This window comes from Typopeltis vanoorti, chromosome 5 (genome assembly GCF_054136105.1).
Source record: "Typopeltis vanoorti isolate ZY-2024b chromosome 5, IOZ_Tvanoo_1.0, whole genome shotgun sequence".
NCBI classification, from domain to species: Eukaryota; Metazoa; Arthropoda; class Arachnida; order Uropygi; family Thelyphonidae; genus Typopeltis; species Typopeltis vanoorti.
The window spans coordinates 142,594,682-142,614,615 of record NC_143553.1 but is presented as its reverse complement, the minus strand read 5'-3'; the positions used below and the strand labels follow the sequence as shown (position 1 = coordinate 142,614,615).

Below are 19,934 nucleotides of genomic sequence, written 5' to 3'. Positions count from 1 at the left end.
CTCTGACTTATGATATCAGTTGTGATGAATGCACATATGCTGCAATTGTGACGGAAGGAATTGTGGAAGGTTTAGTATGGGCATTTTAGATGTACTCATACAGTAATTGTCACCAGCTGTGGTTCTGTTAGGAATGACAATTCTGTTGGGTGCACATCATTTAAATTGCTGTTAAGATGCATGTTGGTAACACAAATATGAAAAATTCTGCAAATATTACTGTTTGTAGGTTTCTGGTTGACTTCATTTGAATGTGCTGTCTTTCAGTGGTGTGGGGAGGAAGAATCGAATCAAGAATAAAACATGCAATCAGAGGTAACTTGCTGCCCACATAATCTCTAGCCCATGTGGGGTCTTGACAATTCTCTCTGTATACCACTGTATGCAGGTATGATCTGGTAGAGTAAGTGGAAGCAGGATTATTTGCTAGCTGGTTGTGGAACTTTCTGATTCATTATCATCAGGTTCAGTCTCATTGAAGGAGTTTCACCATACTGCATGTGAGAAAGAAGAGGAGACAGAGAGAAACTGGAGCCCTTGTTCGGCAGCTACTTCCAGCCTCCAATAAACAAGATGATATTTCTATGTGTGATGAAAGTTATCTATCATCTAGAGGTCTACTTGGCATTCCTCCAACTACAAAAATATGCCTTTGTTTCAACAATGCCGTTTAAACCAACATGGTTGGATGAGTGGATAGCATTACTTACTGTCCTCTTCTGTCGGGGATGGGTTGAGTCCTCCATGTTTCCACAACAACCTCCAGGAGTCTCGGTTTCTTGCGTGGCTGGTGAGCTGTCTATATGTTTGTAATCAGGAGTTGACCTTTATTGATGTTATCCATTTAGTTCTTGGTCTTCCTTTTTTTCTTTTTTCTTTTAATCTTGCATACAGAGCAAGGTTGGATAGCCTTTTTGATGGCATTCTCTTGACATGTCCATACCATTGAAGTTGTCTTCTTTTGATCTTTTCTATTATGTTTTTTCTGTTTTAATATTCTTAATAAAGTTACTCTGTTTATTGAGTCAAATGCCTGTTTAAAATCTATAAAACAGTAATAGATATATTTTTTATGTTCCCAGTATAATTCTGTTAGTCTTTGTATTATGAAGATCTGATGTAATGTGGAACGATTCTTTCTGAAGCCTGCCTGTTCTTCACTAAGAATGATCTCATATGTGCTCTTTATTCTGTTCTGTAATACTCTTGTAAATATTTTGTAAGCATGGCTGAGTAATGCGATTGGTCTGTAATTTTTACAGTTTTTCTTATCACCTTTCTTGTAAATTGGTATGATAATTCCTGTTCTCCAATCTTCTGGTATGTCTCCTGATTTAATGATTTTGTTGAAAAGTGTGGTAAGGAATTTTAAAATTGTTTGCTTTCTTTCCTTTCCAGAGTTCTGGTGGAATTTGGTCTATCCCTGGTGCTTTGTTATATTTCATTTGCTTTAGAGCATTCTCTACTTCCAATGAAAGGATCATTAAGGCTCATGTCTTAAGTTAGTGTGGGGCCTTGTTATTAGGTAGTTATTGCTTTCATTCTTAAAGGTTTCTTGGTAGCATTCCATCCATATTGCTTTTATCATATTTGAATTTCCTGGTTGATCATTGTTAGAGGTAGTGGTGAAATGTTTTTTGTAATTTCTTTGATTGTGTTATGTAATGTTTTTTGAGTTATGGTGTTTATATGCCTCATTGCATTTTTTACATCAGCTTTTTTGTTTAGCTAGCTTTCTTTAGCCTGTCTGCAGAGTTTAGCAATTTTGTTTTTGAGTTGTTTGTATTTCTTCTTGTTTTCTTCTGAGGTATGTCTGTTTATTTTTTATTTTTAGTTTTCTTTTTTCTTCACATTTTTCTAAAATTTCAGATGTTATCCATGTATTATTGGGTCTCTTATAAATTCCTAAAATTTCCCTTGCTGAGTTAATTAATATTTCGATTCCTGTTTTCCAAAGATTTTTGGTTTCATCTGTTTGAGTCCTATTTATTTCTTCAATTTTCATAGTGTAGTCTAATCTGATTTGGTTATTTGTTTAACTTTTCCATGTGGAGTTTATCAATTCGATTTCTTTTGTAGTTGACTTTGAACTTTATCTGCATTGTTGCAGAGAGGAGTTCATAGTCTGTATCCAGCTCTAGGCTTTTGAATGTTCTTATGTTTTTGATTGAGATTTTCCATTTATTTCTAATTAGGATATAATCTATACAATTTCATACAGTCTCTATATGGGCATGGAATCAGTGTAATTCATCTTTTATACGTGAATTATATTGACTGTGTTTGTATGGTCTGTAGATCAGGAATTCTGGGATGTCTATTTTGTCTGCGTATGTTACTAATCTACTGTTGCTTTACAACTTTTCATGGTTATGGGATTCACTTGAAAAAAAAGTTTCCAAATACAGTACTCTTTACCTGAAGATTATGCATAAAGACTTTATTGAATGACATGAATTCAATGTAAGCTTCCACTTTATGAGTTGTTCCAACAAAAGGATAAACCTACACATACTGGCCACTGAATTCAAAACTTTTATTTAATACCATGTTGGACCTCCTTTAATGATTGCCAGTACCAATCCTCTTCAATTCCCTGTGCATAGTTAGGTGAGATATGGGTTGGGTATAGCCTTCATTAAATGTTTTATTCAATTGCTGCACACAGGAAGTTCTGTTTGCTCACACAAGCCTTCTTAGACCACTGCGATCTCATTTCTGATAGACTGTCTTATGACCATAGTTACGCCTTTTAAACAAGTGATGTGGGTTATTTTTCCATTGATTAAACATCCAGGATATCTCACCTATTGCAAAACCAGTCAGCTATGCTGTTTTCAAAATCATGGTTCCACCCAACCAAGCACCCACAATAAGCCCATTACTGAATGTAATGGGCTTATTGTGGGTAATCTTTCAGTAATAGACTTTTTTTTCCATTCTTTTTTCCATTGTGATCAACACTATTGACAATTGCTGACCAGCATCATTCTTAAATAGTTGCCTAGAACATGTGGTGGTGATGATCTTGATCAAGTAGTTTGCATGCACACTGTGTAAGTGATTACGTACATCTGCATAAAGGTTTCTACTTCAGTGGCTGGTATGTGTATAAACATGAAACAGTGGTCTCACACTGGACAGTGAAGATTATCTACGAACTGTGAGAGTTCATTTTGTTATATAAAGTGAAGTTACTTTCAATCAGTTTCATTTAAATGATAAATAAATTATTAGTGGAAGTAACTTATTTGAATTTTAAAATAAAACACAAAGGCCTGTGCGGCTTATGGTAATGTTGCATCATAATGCCAACTGACAGAAAGACTATTATAGTTGACCATTATAACAAGTAGAACTTGTTCAGTTATTTCCTGAGTTAATCAGAGGTTTTTCCTGCTTGTTATATGGAAATTCAAGTTTTTAATTCCTTATCTCAGAAAAATTGACTGTAAAAACATGTATTATTACAAGTATGAGTGGCAAGTTTTCAGATCATGTGATAGCAGAACTTTGCTGTACTCTCATCTAGATGCCTCTAAAATAAAGATTGGGGTGGAGACTCCTATTCCCTACTCTGATTTCCAAAAGTTAGAGCTAAATGAGCTAAAAAAAAGGTGATTATTTTTTCTAAAGTACATCAAGTTTGCAGACTACATAATGTCAAGGTTTCCAGTATTATTAAAATGATTCATTTTACTATAAATTACAAGAAATTAATTTTCATAAGATTTATCAGAATAGCAGGAACAATAAGTATGTGGTTGCAGATTCTGCAGCAACCTGCCTGTTTATTGTTCTTGATCATTATTGGGAATATAGAATAAAATCTCTGATATTTCAGTACAGGCTTTTTTTCCCTTTTAATATCATTTTAATTATATTTATTTTTAAATTTCAGTGGATTGTTTGAACAGGATTCCTTTATTTATGCACACATTACAGTAATTTGGTGTTTTTGTTTACAGCCCCTGCAGGCCAATAAATTTCGCATTTATAAATCTCGCTATGACTCAATCGATTCTTACCTATCCCCTGCAGGGGAAAAATTCAATGATATTGACCTAGTTTATGATAAAGACTTGTACTTAAGGCTGCGTGAAGCAGGTGAGTTGTTTCCCATTATCCTTCTTGAAACTATTTTATTTATTAATTAATAATCTGGATTAGAGATAGATGTTGAAAGTTTTTTCACTTGATTATGCTATAAATTAGAGATGCGAAGAAATTATATTCTTGGTTTCATCCTTTATCCCTTTGTTTGCATGTGAGGCAACTTCATGACTGAGCTACTTGTATATAGAGGCTAATGACTTCACATCAATTGCCTTAGTATCCCATAATGCAATGCACATAACCTTACAGATATGTATAATGGCAAGCATTATGGAAAGGGCCACTACCCCTACTGGTTTCGATATTTATTGAAGTCTCATCAGTTTAACACCCGTCTCTAATCCAGAGTATTTTAGTAATAAGGTGTGACACTTTTTGACTACTTGTATATGGAAGTATTACTTCTGCATTACTTCAACCTTAGTATCACTAAGGTTGAAGTAATGTTATATGGTGAAGCACTGTTATGACCTGCCCTTTTATGATTAACTATTATTAATTACAAATTGGAGTTGCCAAGAAATTATATTCTTGGTTTCATCCTTTATCCACATGTAAGCAAACAAAGTTTGCATGTGAAGCAACTTCACGATTAGGCTACTTGTATATAGAGGCTAATGACTTCACATCACTTGCTTTAGTATTCCATAATGCAACACAACTTTACAGACATGTATAATACTATGCATATTGGGAAGGGCAACTACCCAGGACAGTTTCGATCTTATTGCAGTCCCATCAGTGGGACCCAGACCCAGAAGAGACTGCAATAAGATCGAAATTGTTCTGGGTAGTTGACCTTCTCAATATGAATAGTATTATATGCATATGCATATGCATAGTTGCGATCTTATTGCAGTCCCATCAGTGGGACCCAGACCCAGAAGAGATTGCAATAAGATCGAAATTGTTCTGGGTAGTTGACCTTCTCAATATGCATAGTATTATACGTGTCTGTAAAGTCGTGTTGCATTATGGAATACTAAGGCAAGTGATGTGAAGTCATTAGCATCTATATACAAGTAGCCTAATTGTGAAGTTACTACTTCATGCGCAAACTTTGTTTGTTTACACTTGGATAAAAGATGAAACCAAGAATATAATTTCTTGGCATCTATAATTTGTAATTAATAATAGTTAACCATGAAAGGGCAGTTCATAATAGTGCTTCACCATATAAACATCACACGAAGAAAATCATTTCTTATGATTCAACATTATACTATCTTTGTTGGATCTCTAGCCAGCATCTTCAGAGCAGAAATTAGAACTGTCTTAAAACATAAACATTGCTCAATTAGGTTGTAGAAAGTATTCATATTGTAATTGTAGAGGAATAATGTCCTATCAAGGTACTCTCTTGACCAGATCCAAATGAAGTTAATTCAGAGAAGTCAGGCTAAATGTGGTCTTAGAATGATTGTCTCTCAGAATCTTTGGCAAATTAATGCAGCCATACTTGTTGAGTTTAGGGGATGTTTCAATAACTCTTGCTTCTAAAAATAGCCTCTCAAACTAGCAACTTTCATATAGCACAGTTGTCTGATTCAGTTGAATACACCTTATAAAGGTGTATTCAGAGCATGGTCTGCCAGTTCTGACTTGCTGTACTATTTATTTTCTTCTGGTGTTGTTTATATTGTGAAGTGCACTGTTATGAATAACCACCAACACCTAAGCCTATCTATACATATTAACGATTATTAATTAACTTAAGGAATTCACAACCTACGCTAGAATATAAATTAAACTTTAATATATATTTCCAATGTTTCGGCAACGTCACGTTGCCATCTTCAAAGGAACTCTAAATAAAGACACGTGCACGCAGGCACTACACACAGTAAATGAGGACGAAGCACGGAAGCTATTGTTTCTCCTAAAAGTCCTGATGGTGTCCCCCTAGCAGGCTATGTAGGTATTCTTGACTGTTGAGCTGAAGGTCTTCTGATGTAAATTGTACATGTTTTTGGTCATAAAGTGTTACAAAATAAAGACTTATTGTTACATAGACCATATATTTCTAACGTACTTGTGTTCTTACAAATTGCCTGCCGGTTTCACTAGTAACTGACTATCTTTCTCAAGGTTTGCATAGTACAAAAAAAGGTAAATGCAAAAAAGGTTTAAAAATACAAAGAACCGTTAGTATCTGTTAGGTAGCTAGGGTGACACGTTCGCTTGACATAACTACTCAGCATCATGAACACGCGTTACATGCACACGTGTAATATGATCATCATCATCATCATCATCAAATTCCTGCCATGTACCCTCAAGGGGTGTACAGGATATGATAGTACTACATGAAAAAAATTACATCATTATTAATTTCCTATCTACAATTTTCCTCCAAATCAGTCTGTTACTTGTCAACACTCCAATATTATCAGCTCTTATATTTCTATCGTCTAAAGCACTTTGTACCGTATCAATCCACCTATATCTTGGTCTTCCTCTCGGTCGTTTTCCTGCCAACCTGGCAGAGAACACTTGTTTTGCTAATCTTTCCTCGCCCATTCTGTTTAAGTGACCATACCACCTGAGATTAGCTCTGCTAACGCATTCCTGGATGCTGACAATGTCAAGTTCTTTCCTAATATCCTCGTTTTTAATATGATACTGCCATTGATGCCACCTATTCACGCCTATAATCTTTCTCAGGACTCTCATATCTGAAGTCTCTAGTCTTTGGTCAAGTGTTTTACTTCTGACCCAGCTCTCAGATCCATAAGTTAAAACTGGTTTGAACACTGTCTTGTATACAGCTAATTTAGTGTTGCGACTAATTTCTCTCTTATTCCATATGAATTTATTCAATTGACTTCCCACCATACCAGCTTTGCTGATTCTGTTGTCTATTTCTATATTTATTATTCGTATAATATGATTATTCGCGTAATATGATTATTAATTACAAATTGGAGATGCCAAGAAATTATATTCTTGGTTTCATCCTTTATCCACATGTAAGCAAACAAAGTTTGCATGTGGAGCAACTTCATGACTGAACTACTTGTATATAGAGGTTAATGACTTCACATCAATTGCCTTAGTATCCCATAATGCAATGCACATAACCTTACAGATATGTGTAATGCCAAGCATTATGGAAAGGGCCACTACCCCGACTGGTTTCAATATTTATTGAGGTCTCATCAGTTTAACATCCGTCTCTAATCCAGAGTATTTTAGTAATAAGGTGTGACACCTTTTGACTACTTGTATATGGAAGTATTACTTCTGCATTACTTCAACCTTAGTATCACTAAGGTTGAAGGAATGTTATATGGTGAAGCACTGTTATGAACTGCCCTTTTATGATTAACTATTATTAATTACAAATTGCAGATGCCAAGAAATTATATTCTTGGTTTCATCTTTTATCCAAGTGTAAGCAAACAAAGTTTGCTTGTGAAGTAACTTCACGATTAGGCTACTTGTATATAGAGGCTAATGATTAGATTTTTCCAGGTATCATTCAGAATGGCCCCTTAGGTTACTTCCCGTACGTAGTACAACTGCCGCTTCTTTAAATACTCGATGTCTGTAATCCTCGTCTATGTAGGGCATGGAGCTGTTATTCCAGTCTATAGTGTTAAACTTTTCAACTTTGAACCACACTATAGACTGGAATAACAGCTCCATGCCCTACATAGACGAGGATTACAGACATCGAGTATTTAAAGAAGCGGCAGTTGTACTACATACAGGAAGTAACCTAAACAGAAATCAAGGGGCCATTCTGAACGATACCTGGAAAAATCTAATTAACTCCCTCAGTTCAACAGAGCTACAGTACGCAAATAATCATATCACGCGAACGTGTCACCCTAGCTACCTAACAGATACTAACGATTCTTTGTATTTTTAAACCTTTTTTGCATTTACCTTTTTTTGTACTATGCAAGCCTTGAGAAAGCTAGTCAGTTACTAGCGAAACCAGTAGGCAATTTGTAAGAACACAAGTACGTTATAAATATATGATCTATGTAACAATAAGTCTTTATTTTGGTCTTCTGATGTATGTTTCCCAAATTTGGGGCAGTCTCATGCAACCAAATTTGTTGAGGTTTGGCATGTTTCTTTGGGCTGAGGCTGATTCCATGAAAAGTCTTTCAAATTTGAACTTGCTATGGTATATTATTGTGGCTTTCTTCCACCATATTCTGTGACGTGTATCCAGAGCATGATCCACAAGACCAGAGTGGCTATACTGGTGAAAACGGATGTAGTCCTTGTGTTCTGAAATTCTGATATTCGCTGTCCTGCCTGTTTGACCAAAGTAGGACAGCTTACAGCTGCAAAGGACCTGGTATACACCAGGTAGGTCTAGGGGATGTGGTTGGTCTTTAGTGGAGCCGATAAGGGATGCCAATTTTCTATATAATCTGTAACAAGAGGTCAAGTTATGTTTTTTTAAGATTTTGGTAATTTTTTCCGAGGTGCCTCAGATGTAGGGAATGGTGATGGATTTGGACTAATCCTTGTTGTGGGGGGGGGGGGTTGCAGTTTACTGGTTGGAAAATATTGGAAATATATATTAAAATTTAATTTACATTCTAGTGTACATTGTGAATTCCTTAAGTTATTAATAATCATGTATAATGTTATGCGTTTTCTTGTTTTTATTTATACAATGGTTGTATTTTATTCAATCTTTTCTAACCTAAACCTTTTTCTATCTTAGCCTTATTGGCTGTGCAATTTAAGTTATGATGTTTATACTATATTCGATTAGGTTAACTTCCTTATTCTTTATAATCCTACCGACTTCACCATTTATGTTGGTTCTTTTCTTTATATTATTTATTTGTTATAATATGTTTGTACTCTAATCGTTTAGATTAACTTCTATTGTTTTATATCTTTCCTTTATCCTACCACCTGCGCAATTTATGTTGTGACTTTTTCTTATCCTTTGTCTTTACTATCCTCTCGACTCCGTTATTGCCCTTTTCTTATCTTGTTTGCCTTTTCTTTACTTAATTAGTTATTTAACCTTTTTCTATACTTTCTTAACTAATCCAATATTCTATCTTTCTTAAATTCAAAACTCGTCTAACACTGTACCTTACTTATACACATTTATCCCTTATAATTTAAACTCTACAATCAAATATTCTCTCAATCAGTGCTTTGCAGTCCTATTGGCCTCTCTATGTCCTAAACAAACAATCTGAAGAAGTTCACCCTATAAGTATTAACACATTTATATTTATGCTGCGCCAGCTAATACCTAGGTATAGAAAGGATTCTTGTTCAGGGTGACCCCTTTAGAGAGTTAATGATTATTTGATCAAGCATAAATTTATCTCCCCCCCCCCCCCGCTTGTCCTTTTCTTTCTTACAGTTGCGGCTTACTTATTGCATTAGTATTCATGGGTTTATCCCACTTGGTTCGTTTGTTATTTTTATGAGCGGTAGTTTTGAATTCATATAATATAGGCAGATCAGGCAAGTACATGAGTGAAACAATTTAATTAGCTTTAAGGTGATACACTATAATACATTTCAAAACAGGATAATATGGTTGCACTCAACTCAGATCAAAGGCTTGTACTTATCACACATACTAAATCTTAATAACCTTAAATACAATTCATAGATTATCATTAAGCCATTCGGATACACGTGGCTATCAGTGAACACATCAGCACAATTACACTTATAGTTTAATATAATCTTGTATCTATTCGGACACGTATCTAGTTGTAGGTCACTCTTACAGTTCTTTAAGTTCAGTCCAATTTAAACGTTCACACAGGAAATTCACACTCTTCTTACAACTGGAATTAGTATTTCAAAAGTCTACATTACCATTTCTGTCCTTGAACTCTTAAAACTTGTTCCTGCCTTGTCTAATCATCAAGGCCTTCAAATGTAATCGCTTTGGAGGAAATCTTCCGTAGATCTGTGCAAGTAGAATATCCGAGGGAAACATGGGAGGTGGCACAGTAACGTCGCCTTGAATGGACAGCTCAATTTAGTCCCTCCGTCGTACGACAACATCACAGCTATCCTAGAACACGGACATAGCTTGGCCCAATACGAACGCTACGACGGATGAACTAAGTGCCTTCCGCGACTGGCCAGGGACTTCCCTCCTACGACGAGCAGGACCACTCCGAGAGATCAGGAATCCAGGAAGAAAAAAGATAAGATAGCGAATCTTCATGCAAGGCCTTTTTGTTCAATTTTCTCCTCTCGTTAAATCTCGATATTTGCGATACGCGCCAACTCGGTCACGTGTGTCTGCCTCCTATTCCTGGAAGACGCTTAGGTTTCCCTTTCCAGTACTTTCATAATGCAGGACGGTAAAAGTGACCCTTGAACCCTGACTCACAGGCTTTACTATTTCAGTGCAAGAGGCTGGTTTTTTACAAATGGATTTTGCCAGGTTACATGGATTTCTATTATCAGGCCCACACAAAATACAGATTATATTTAAACATTTTATACAATTTTATACAATTCCTTAAACTTTATCTTGACTTGTATTCACAAACAACTTATTTTTTCTATTGCCAACGTTCCATGTTCTCTGCCTGAGTAGAAATAATGTTGTGACCTGAATATTTTAATATAAACCTTTTTAATGCTTATTCAGGACACAACGATAATAATGTATAAGCCTTTCTACGAGAATATACATATTAACATGATCAATGAGCGAGCATGAAATAAATTAAATGGTCTTTACAATGCCGGACTGGTTAGCATATCCACTCTCAAGCCAAAAGGCTGTGGTTTCGAATCCTGCCATGGGCATGATGTTTGTGATTGTCTGTAAAAAGACCAGTGGTGGTGTTGGTGGTTGTGGTGGGTGGTAGGTGATGATTGTAGTTGCGGTTGGTTGGTGAATTGAATGATGAAGGCAGAGTATTGTAGAGTAGGTGCCCTCCTTCAATGAGTCATTGGACTCTCTGGAGGTGTCATGTAATAATAATAATAATTTCAAAGTATTCATTAAAAAAAAAAAAACACCCTTATAGTAATAATGGACATAATCAAATGAAAATAACAGACGTTTTATTCCTAAACAGTTTTCTAGTCATTACTCATTGAGAAAAAATGCACACTCGCACTGTATTTTAGAAAACTTCTTTCTCCCTGAAAGGAGCATTCTACATATTGCTTCTTGAGAGCAGCTGGGTGAAGTAATCTTCACCCAGTTGCTCATAGCTCTGTGTTCTTTAGTACTTCAGTAATACCTGCATGATTTATCTCTTTTTCATAGTCTGTTTACTGTTTTCTCCCCATCATCTACTCCAACCATATGTAATCCTAGAATTAGGGCATTAATTTCTCACACGACATAAATTCCTCACCCAGAGTCCCATTACTGTCTAAAGTGAATTTCAGCATATCTCAAATGGCTTAAGTCAAAAACCCTAGATTCACATTCAGCCTACACTACAATCTGCAACTTTTGCCTTTCTATGCCTCTGTCTCTCACATCCAGTTGAGATGATGCTTATAGGTAATCAGAAAGTAACCTCTTGCTATACTATACATCCCATGTGTACTTCCTCTCATATTTCACTGGAAAGATATCAGAAAAATCCTTGTTAGTCTGGACATCAATAAATAACCTGTTTCAGATGTTATCTTCTCCCCTCTCAAATGTCACTACAATTAACACCAATTCTATATCCCATGTTCAAGTTATCATACTTGTCTAGTAGCTACCAAACAGCATGGAAACAATCTTTATCCAGCCTATCTTTAAAAAGGGAGATGGGTTGGTTATTAAACTGTTAATTACATGTTATTAAACAATTAATTAATGATTGCCAATTGGATTCCAAGTCCATATCTCACTTTGGCAATGTCCTTTGGTTGTAAAGACTCAGCTTCCAATCCCATGTGAGCTGTGAAAAACCCTCACTAGGCTTTTCATCTGAATCAGAGTTAGTTATTCATACATGGTTGGCAGGGTATTTTATCTTGCAAAATATGCAAACCAGTCAAAGAATATGTGCAATTGACAGACATGGCATGCTTTTCAGATAAGATGAACTGCCCTATCACAGCAATAACTAGATTTCTATGATGCCATTACTTGACAATGAAAACCAATGAATCTAACATGCAAGGAGAATGGAATATGGATTCTGCTATTCTGCAGATCTCCTAGCCAACTGTTAACCTTTGGACCCAATCCGTGAAAAGATTTGCATAAACTCATGGTTGCTGTTGACATTTCCAGGGCATTCAATTGATTTGGGAATGCCATTACAAAGCTTCCATCTGTAATCTGCCCATTTCCTCTCTGTGGCTTTCCCTGTCCTTGCTTGGATATCCAAGGGCTCTGTGCCATCACCCATATCTTGCCTCATGCACATTAACAACCTTTTATCACTGGACACAAATTTTATTCATAGTTTTGGTCATTTATGTGATACACCTTGCTGAAGTGATTGATGCTTCGAGACCTTCCATAACCAATGCCTTAAACAATGAACTTCCAGTGGGATAAGGAATATATAGTAAACATCATAATCATCAAATTCCTGCCATGTACCCTCAAGGGGTGTACAGGATATGATAGTACTACATGAAAAATTTACATCATTACTAACTTCCTATCTACAATTTTCCTCCAAATCAGTCTATTACATGTCAAGACCTCCAACATTATTGGAGCTTATATTTCTATCGTCTAAGGCACTTTGTACCATATCAATCCACCTATATCTTGGTCTTCCTCTGGGTCATTTTCTTGTCAACCTGGCAGAGAACACTTGTTTTGCTAATCTTTCCTCTCCCATTCTGTTTACATGACCATACCACCTGAGATTAGCTCTGCTAACGCATTCCTGGATGGTGACAATATCAAGTTCTTTTCTAATATCCTCGTTTTTAATATGATATCGCCATTGATGCTATCTGTTCATGCCTCTAATCTTTCTCAGGACTCTCATATCTGCGGTCTCTAGTCTTTGATCAAGTGTTTTATTTCTGACCCAGCTCTCAGATCCATAAGTTAAAACTGGTTTGAACACTGTCTTGTATACAGCTAATTTAGTGTTCCGTCTAATTTCTCTCTTATTCTATATGAATTTATTCAATTGACTTCCTACCATACCAGCTTTGTTGATTCTGTTGTCTATTTCTATATTTAATTTACCATCTTCACTAAAAATGGTGCCTAAGTAGCTGAAATGTTTTACTTGTTCCACAGGTTCTCCATTCACAACACAGTTGACATTTTCAACGATTCTATCTATTTTCATTGTCTTTGTCTTGTTATTGCTCACCTTCATACCATATCTATTACAACAGTTATTCAATTTAGTCAGAGAATCTTGCATACTTGTAGCGGGTTTATTTAGAAGTATAACATCATCTGCATAAAGCAAAGAGCTGACATTAATCTCTCCAATTTTGATATCATGTTTAATACCACTTTCCTTCATAATGTGATCCATATAGATAATGAATAACAGAGGGGATAATGTACATCCTTCTCTCACACCAGATTTAACATTAAACCATCTTCCTGTACTTCCTTCAATTTTAACTGCTGACTTACAACTTAAATAAAGACTAAGTATTGCTTGATATAATGCCCCATTGACACCATATAACTGTAGTGTATTGAATAGCTTCTTTCTTGGCACCTTGTCATATGCCTTTTCCAAATCGACAAAACTTAAATACAAATCTTTGTTATATTCCCATGATTTCTCCACTATTTGTTAAACTGAAGATCTGATCCTGACAGCCTCTATTTGACCTGAATCCAGATTGTTCTTCACCAAGCTTTTCTTCCACAATTCTCAACCGTTTCTGAAGTATACTTGTATAAATCTTACCAGGAACACTCAGTAGGGAAATACATCTGTAATTTTCACATTGAGTTTTATTTCCCTTTTTATGTATGGTTACTATGAGAGCTCTACTCCAATCATCGGGAATTTGTCCCTCTGTCCAGGCATTCTGAACTATGCAATGCAGCCACTGTAAGACTTTTATACCACCATACTTCAGCATTTCTGGTCGAATATCATCTACTCCTGCTGCCTTTCCACATTTCAAGCCTTTGATGGCTTTTTCTAGTTGAAGTATGGATATGTATTCCTGACTGCATGCCTGGTCATTGTTTTTTTACCACTGTGCTCTCATCGCTGCTCGTTTCATTTAGCAATTTTTCGAATTAATTACTCCATACTTCAAGGATATCTTTTTCTCCCATTTTCATGTCACCTTTATCATCTCTAACTCTTTTTACAGCACTCTTTCCTCCATTCCTAAGCTTCTTCAACAACTTCCAGAATATTTTCCACCCCTCTTGATATTTATTTTCTATGTTCTTACCAAAGTTCTTTCATGACTTTTGTTTAGCTAGTTTTACACAGTGTTTAGCTTTCTTACATTTGTCTCGGTATTCTCTAAGAGCACAAGCTGACTTATTTGCCAGGAACTTTTGATATGCTTTCTTCTTTTCCTTCACTGCTTCTTTAACTTTCTGTGTTCACCATGGATTTCTAATTTTTCTGTCTTTGCAGACAACTTTACCACATACCTCTCTAGCTGAATCAATCAGGGTTTTCTTCAAGGCTTGCTACTGAATCTCCAAGGTTTGGTTCCTGTTCTCAAACTCTTTCATTTTTTCTTCAATAATCCTTGTGTATTTTAGTCTACAGTTCACATCTGAGAGCTGCTCAACTTTTATTCGCTTTAAAACTTTCTTACATGTTATTCTTTTCAATATGAAATTCAATTTTATCCTGCTCAAGACTAAATAGTGATCACTTCCAATTTCAGATCCTCTGTACACTCTGGTGTCCTGCACCAGGGAGAAAACATCACTATCAACAATAACATAGTCAATGAGACTTTTCTTATTCCTTGCCTCTTCTCTCCATGTGAATTTGTGCACATTTTTATGTTGGAACATGGTGTTAGTAATAGCCTGTCCATGTCCTGAGTAGAAGTCCAACAGATATTTGCCATTATTATTAGCTTTGCTCTTTTCTCCAAATTTTCCCAAAATACTTTGTATGTCTGACGATCATTGTAGATTGTAGATCACTCTGCTATTGTAGATCCCCAACAAGGACCAACTTTTTCTTTTTCATTGTGTCAGTTGCTTTTTCTAAAGCCTCAAAAAATTGTGGAGGAATTTGTTCCTATGGTCCCACAGAAGGTAGAACCTTCTGTGGGACCATTGGAACAAATAAGTCTCATTGTCCAATTCCCCATTCTGACATTAGCCCACATCACTCTACTTGAGGCTGCCTGCCATTCAAGAAGATTAGCCTCGTATTTTGTGTTGAATACTATGGCTACTCCTTTTCCTTGATTGTCATTGCCTGAATATAATATTTTGTATTCATTGGTCAGAAAGATCTAAACAGGTTTTGTCTTTTTTGTTTCAGTCATCCCTATTATGTTGATATGGTATTTATCTAATTCCTCAGCTAGGTCCATTTCTTTGCCATCAGGCTTCTTACATTGATAGTACCGATCTTTAACTCTGGTGATGTTGAGTTGGGGCGCGTTTTCAGATTTGTAAATTGATAGTAAAAAATAGATAGTTTCAGATAGTAAATTTGATTGTTACCAAAACACTGTCCTGTCTTATTTCTCATGAAGGTTCATCTCACTTCCCTATACTTTTCAGTAATATTCAATTCTCCATTTGGGATCAGGTTTCTCTTCTTGGGCTGACTTACACCTCTAGCTTTTCTTGGCACAAGCATGTCACATCCATAATCTCTTCCACCTCCAAAAAAAACTTGGTATCCTGTTCTATTCAAGACATTACTTCTAACCTGTGCAACTACTAACACCATGTAAATCCCAAATTCACTGAACCTTAGAATAATATCCATGCGGGGCACTTGTTCTTGGCAGAAGTGTGTAACTGTCCTTTGTCTATTCTTTTCTTCCAATATTCTTCACTTTTCTCCAAAATTTTTGTACAACTGTCCTGAGTCTTTTTTCACTGTGCTCTTTTCTAGACCATCATCGTCATTGAGATCTAATGCCCTGCTGTTGTGTTATGCAGCCCAACCTTTGGACATCTAGATAGGGAGATCCTGATAGCCTCATATTAGTTTGGTCCCTCCCTAGCTGGGCGTACAAAAATTTTGAATTAGTTAAGAAAGACCCTCTTTCATAACAAATTAAAATAGTAATTTTATTAGAAATTACTTCAAACAAGGATAATATTTTATATAGTAATTATAACAAACAAGACTAGGATTTTTCTTATTTTCTCATTAAGTAATGAAAAACCTTGTAATGCTCACAGGTTAAATTTTTATACATTAATTCTTCTCTTCTTATAAGTCCAGTTGTCAGCAGCTTTTTCGTAATTAAAATCTGTTGAATCTGGTCCCTCCAATGAAATCAGCATCAGATTATTTAGAGTGTTCTGACTGATGCAATTCCTCATACAGGTTTTTTTCTTTTTTAGTGCAGAGAAACCCCTTTCACATTCAGCTGTGCTCACAGGTATGGCCAGTCCAACAGCAGCTAGTTTTGCTAAATTTGGAAAAGACTCTTTGAGCTCAGATGTTGTTGCTAATTTCAGCAGTATTTGTCTTGGATCCAGATTTTTGTACAACTGTCCATTAATCATTTTTGATGCAACTGCCATTCTAGTTTAGTACTTTCATAGTTTAAAACTGCAGGACTTCCATTTCTAGAATAATAATTAAAAAGAATCTGAGAAGCCTCACGTTGATCATGACTTTCTGCATTGAAAAGTCTTGAAAAGCAAGAAATGATTGTCATATCTGGAAATCTTGCTTCTAGGTGTTGAATAACTGTGCCTATGTATTTATCATATATTGTGAAGGTCTGACTATTCACCTGAAAGATGCTGATGAAGATTTTGAAAATGACTGCAAGGAGTGTCTTTCAATTCTGTGATGAATAGTTTTCTGGCTTCTAAGACTCTCTATTTCAGTTAAGTCAACATTTTGCCTTTGCCATGATCTAGACAAGTTAGATAAATGCGGTAATACATCTGAAAGCATCATTAGTGAAGCTGCGAAATTGTTTGTTCTGATATATTTACTTAAACCTTCAGCTGTGATATCATTTTGTTCGGTAGTCTTTCCAATGCAGCTGTAACACTTGCCATGCATTCTCTTAGAGACTGTATTGCAGAATCATGAGACTGCCATCTAGTGTCACTAGCCATTTTAAGTTTAATCTGAGGACTGTTCAGTATATTTTGGAGTTGGGTTAAACCAGCCATCCTGACTGAGGAATTTTGGAAGAAGAAAAAACAATTGCCTTAAGATATTATTAAACATGACTAAATAAGGCACTTCAGCTGCTGCTTGGACACTAGCAAGAGCCAGTCGGTGGTTTACACAATGACAGTTGACCATGAGTCCATCTGTTTTATCTTTGAGCAATTTTGCAACTTCCTTTTGCTTTCCAATCATGGACAGCTGCTCCATCAGATCCTAGGCCCACCAGATTACAAGTTTATAAGCCTAGACTGTCAAGGTTTTCAATTACTTTGTTATAGTCTCAGCTTTGCCATCAATGATATTGCAACTCATTTTTCGCTAACCAATACATAGATCTTAAAGCTCCCAGAAAAGCATCTCTCTGCAAGTTATTCAAAATTGAAATTAATTTTTCAATTTGCCCTATTCCAGTTTCTTCTAGTATACATTTTTCAATAATATCTGAACAAGAATCAGTGTGTAACTTGCTTTGTTCATGGTCAACCAAGCTTTCTTTTCAAAGTCTTGTGCATGGCATAGTTACCCAAGTCACTTCCTTGTTTGTGGGTCGTCTCTTTCCGTATTGCATACATGTGGAACACATCATTCCATTATCTTTCACAACTAACCAATGGAAATTTTTAAACTACTTATTGTTAATACCCAATAAGCGATGGTGTTTAGACACACGTTTTACATTTGAAATCGACGATTCTGTTGTTGGTTTGGTGCCTTCGCTACTATGTTTATCGGTTTTATCTTTCTTAAAATAACTTAAGAGTGTGGTTTTCTGACTTGACTTTGCACTCATTATGGGGTAATTTAATAAATACAAAATATCATTGTTATTAATTTAATCAGAACAAATCACTGAATTGTGCACTGGCAGTAATACCTGAGACATATAACACTCTTTATGTCGCAATTTTACTATTTATAAGTATTAATTACTAGGAATGGGAATTGGTATCACTAGAGACTGATGTCATAGTCCTCGAGAGTTTTGAGAATTCCCCGAGATCACAACTATATTTAATGTGCAGGCCTATTTACTTTTACAAAATAAAATATTAAATACTTGACTCACAATCTTCGGACAAAAAAGAATTATTAAGAAAAAATGTAGATTTTTAACATCCGGCTAATTAATGTTGTGAATTGACATGGCTAAATAATGAGCAGGGGTGCTTAAGGGTCAAAGCTGTATAACTGAGAGGAGACCTCCACATAGCCTTTAAAGGAATGCGGAGAACCGACCAGAGCTTCTGACCTAATGTCCAATCCTCACCTTCTCGTGGTGCACCCTGTTGGGTATCTACTTGGATACTGAACGGATGAGGATGGGCTTGCAATTTGGGATTTAACCGACCAAATTGTATTTTTATTGGTTAAACCAAAATATAGAATGATGGTACAACATGACAAAATTTCATGCCGGCTGGGGTGTCGCCCGGTTAAACAAGGCTCCCGTTGTTTTCACCAGGGAACCAGGGCGAACAGCGAAAAGTCGGCTACTGGAACAAATCTGAAAATAAACCCCAACTCAACATCACCAGAGTTAAAGATCGGTACTATCAACATAAGAAGCCTGAATGGCAAAGAAATGGAGCTAGCTGAGGAATTAGATAAGTACCAGATTGACATAATAGGGGTGACTGAAACAAAAAAGACCAAAACTAGTGAGATCTTTCTGAGCAATAAATACAAAATGTTATATTCAGGCAATGACAATCAAGGAAAAGAAGGGGTAGCCATAGTATTCAACACAAAATACGAGGCTAATCTTCTTGAATGGCAGTCAGTCTCAAGTAGAGTAATGTGGGCAAATATGAGAATGGGGAACTGGACAATGAGACTTATTTGTGCCTATGGTCCCACAGAAGGTTCTACTAAGGTAGAAGTGGAGGAATTTTTTGAGGCTTTAGAAAAAGCGACTGACACAATGAAAAATGAAAAGTTGGTCCTTGTTGGGGATCTAAATAGCAGAGTAGGAAATGATTGTGAGACATACAAAAATATTTTGGGAAAATTTGGAGAAAAGAGCAAAGCTAATAATAATGGCAAATATCTGTTGGATTTCTGCTCAGGACATGGACTGGTTATTACACCATGTTCCAACATAAAAATGTGCACAAATTCACATGGAGAGAAGAGGCTAGGAATAAGAAAAGTCTCATTGACTATGTTATTGCTGATAGTGATGTTTTCTCCATGGTGCAGGACACCAGAGTGTACAGAGGATTTGAAATTGGAAGCGATCACTATTTAGTCTTGAGCAGGATAAAATTGAATTTCATATTGAAAAGAATAACATGTAAGAAAGTTTTAAAGCGAATAAAAGTTGAGCAACTCCCAGATGTGAGCTGTAGACTAAAATACACAAAGATTATTGAAGAAAAAATGAAAAAGTTCGAGAACAGGAACCAAACTTTGGAGATTCATTGGCAAACTCTGAAGAAAATATTGATTGATTCTGCCAGAGAGGCATGTGGTGGTGAGGTTGTCTGTAAGGATAAAAAAATCAGAACTCCCTGGTGGACGCAGGAAGTTAAAGAGGCAGTGAAGGAAAAGAAGAAAGCATACCAAAAGTTCGTGTCAAATAAGTCAGCTTGTGCTCTT

The 19,934-nt window shown here is 35.9% G+C and overlaps 1 protein-coding gene across 1 annotated transcript in view; it reads left to right on the top strand.

Annotated features, from left to right (window-relative positions):
- Gclc (glutamate--cysteine ligase) overlaps window positions 1–19,934 on the top strand; it is a 162,653-nt gene that overhangs the window by 78,856 nt on the left and 63,863 nt on the right. The window contains exon 9 of the mRNA XM_090392798.1: window positions 3,969–4,107. Within this exon, the coding sequence (XP_090248924.1) occupies window positions 3,969–4,107 (139 nt within the window). The remainder of the gene's footprint in view (window positions 1–3,968; window positions 4,108–19,934) is intronic.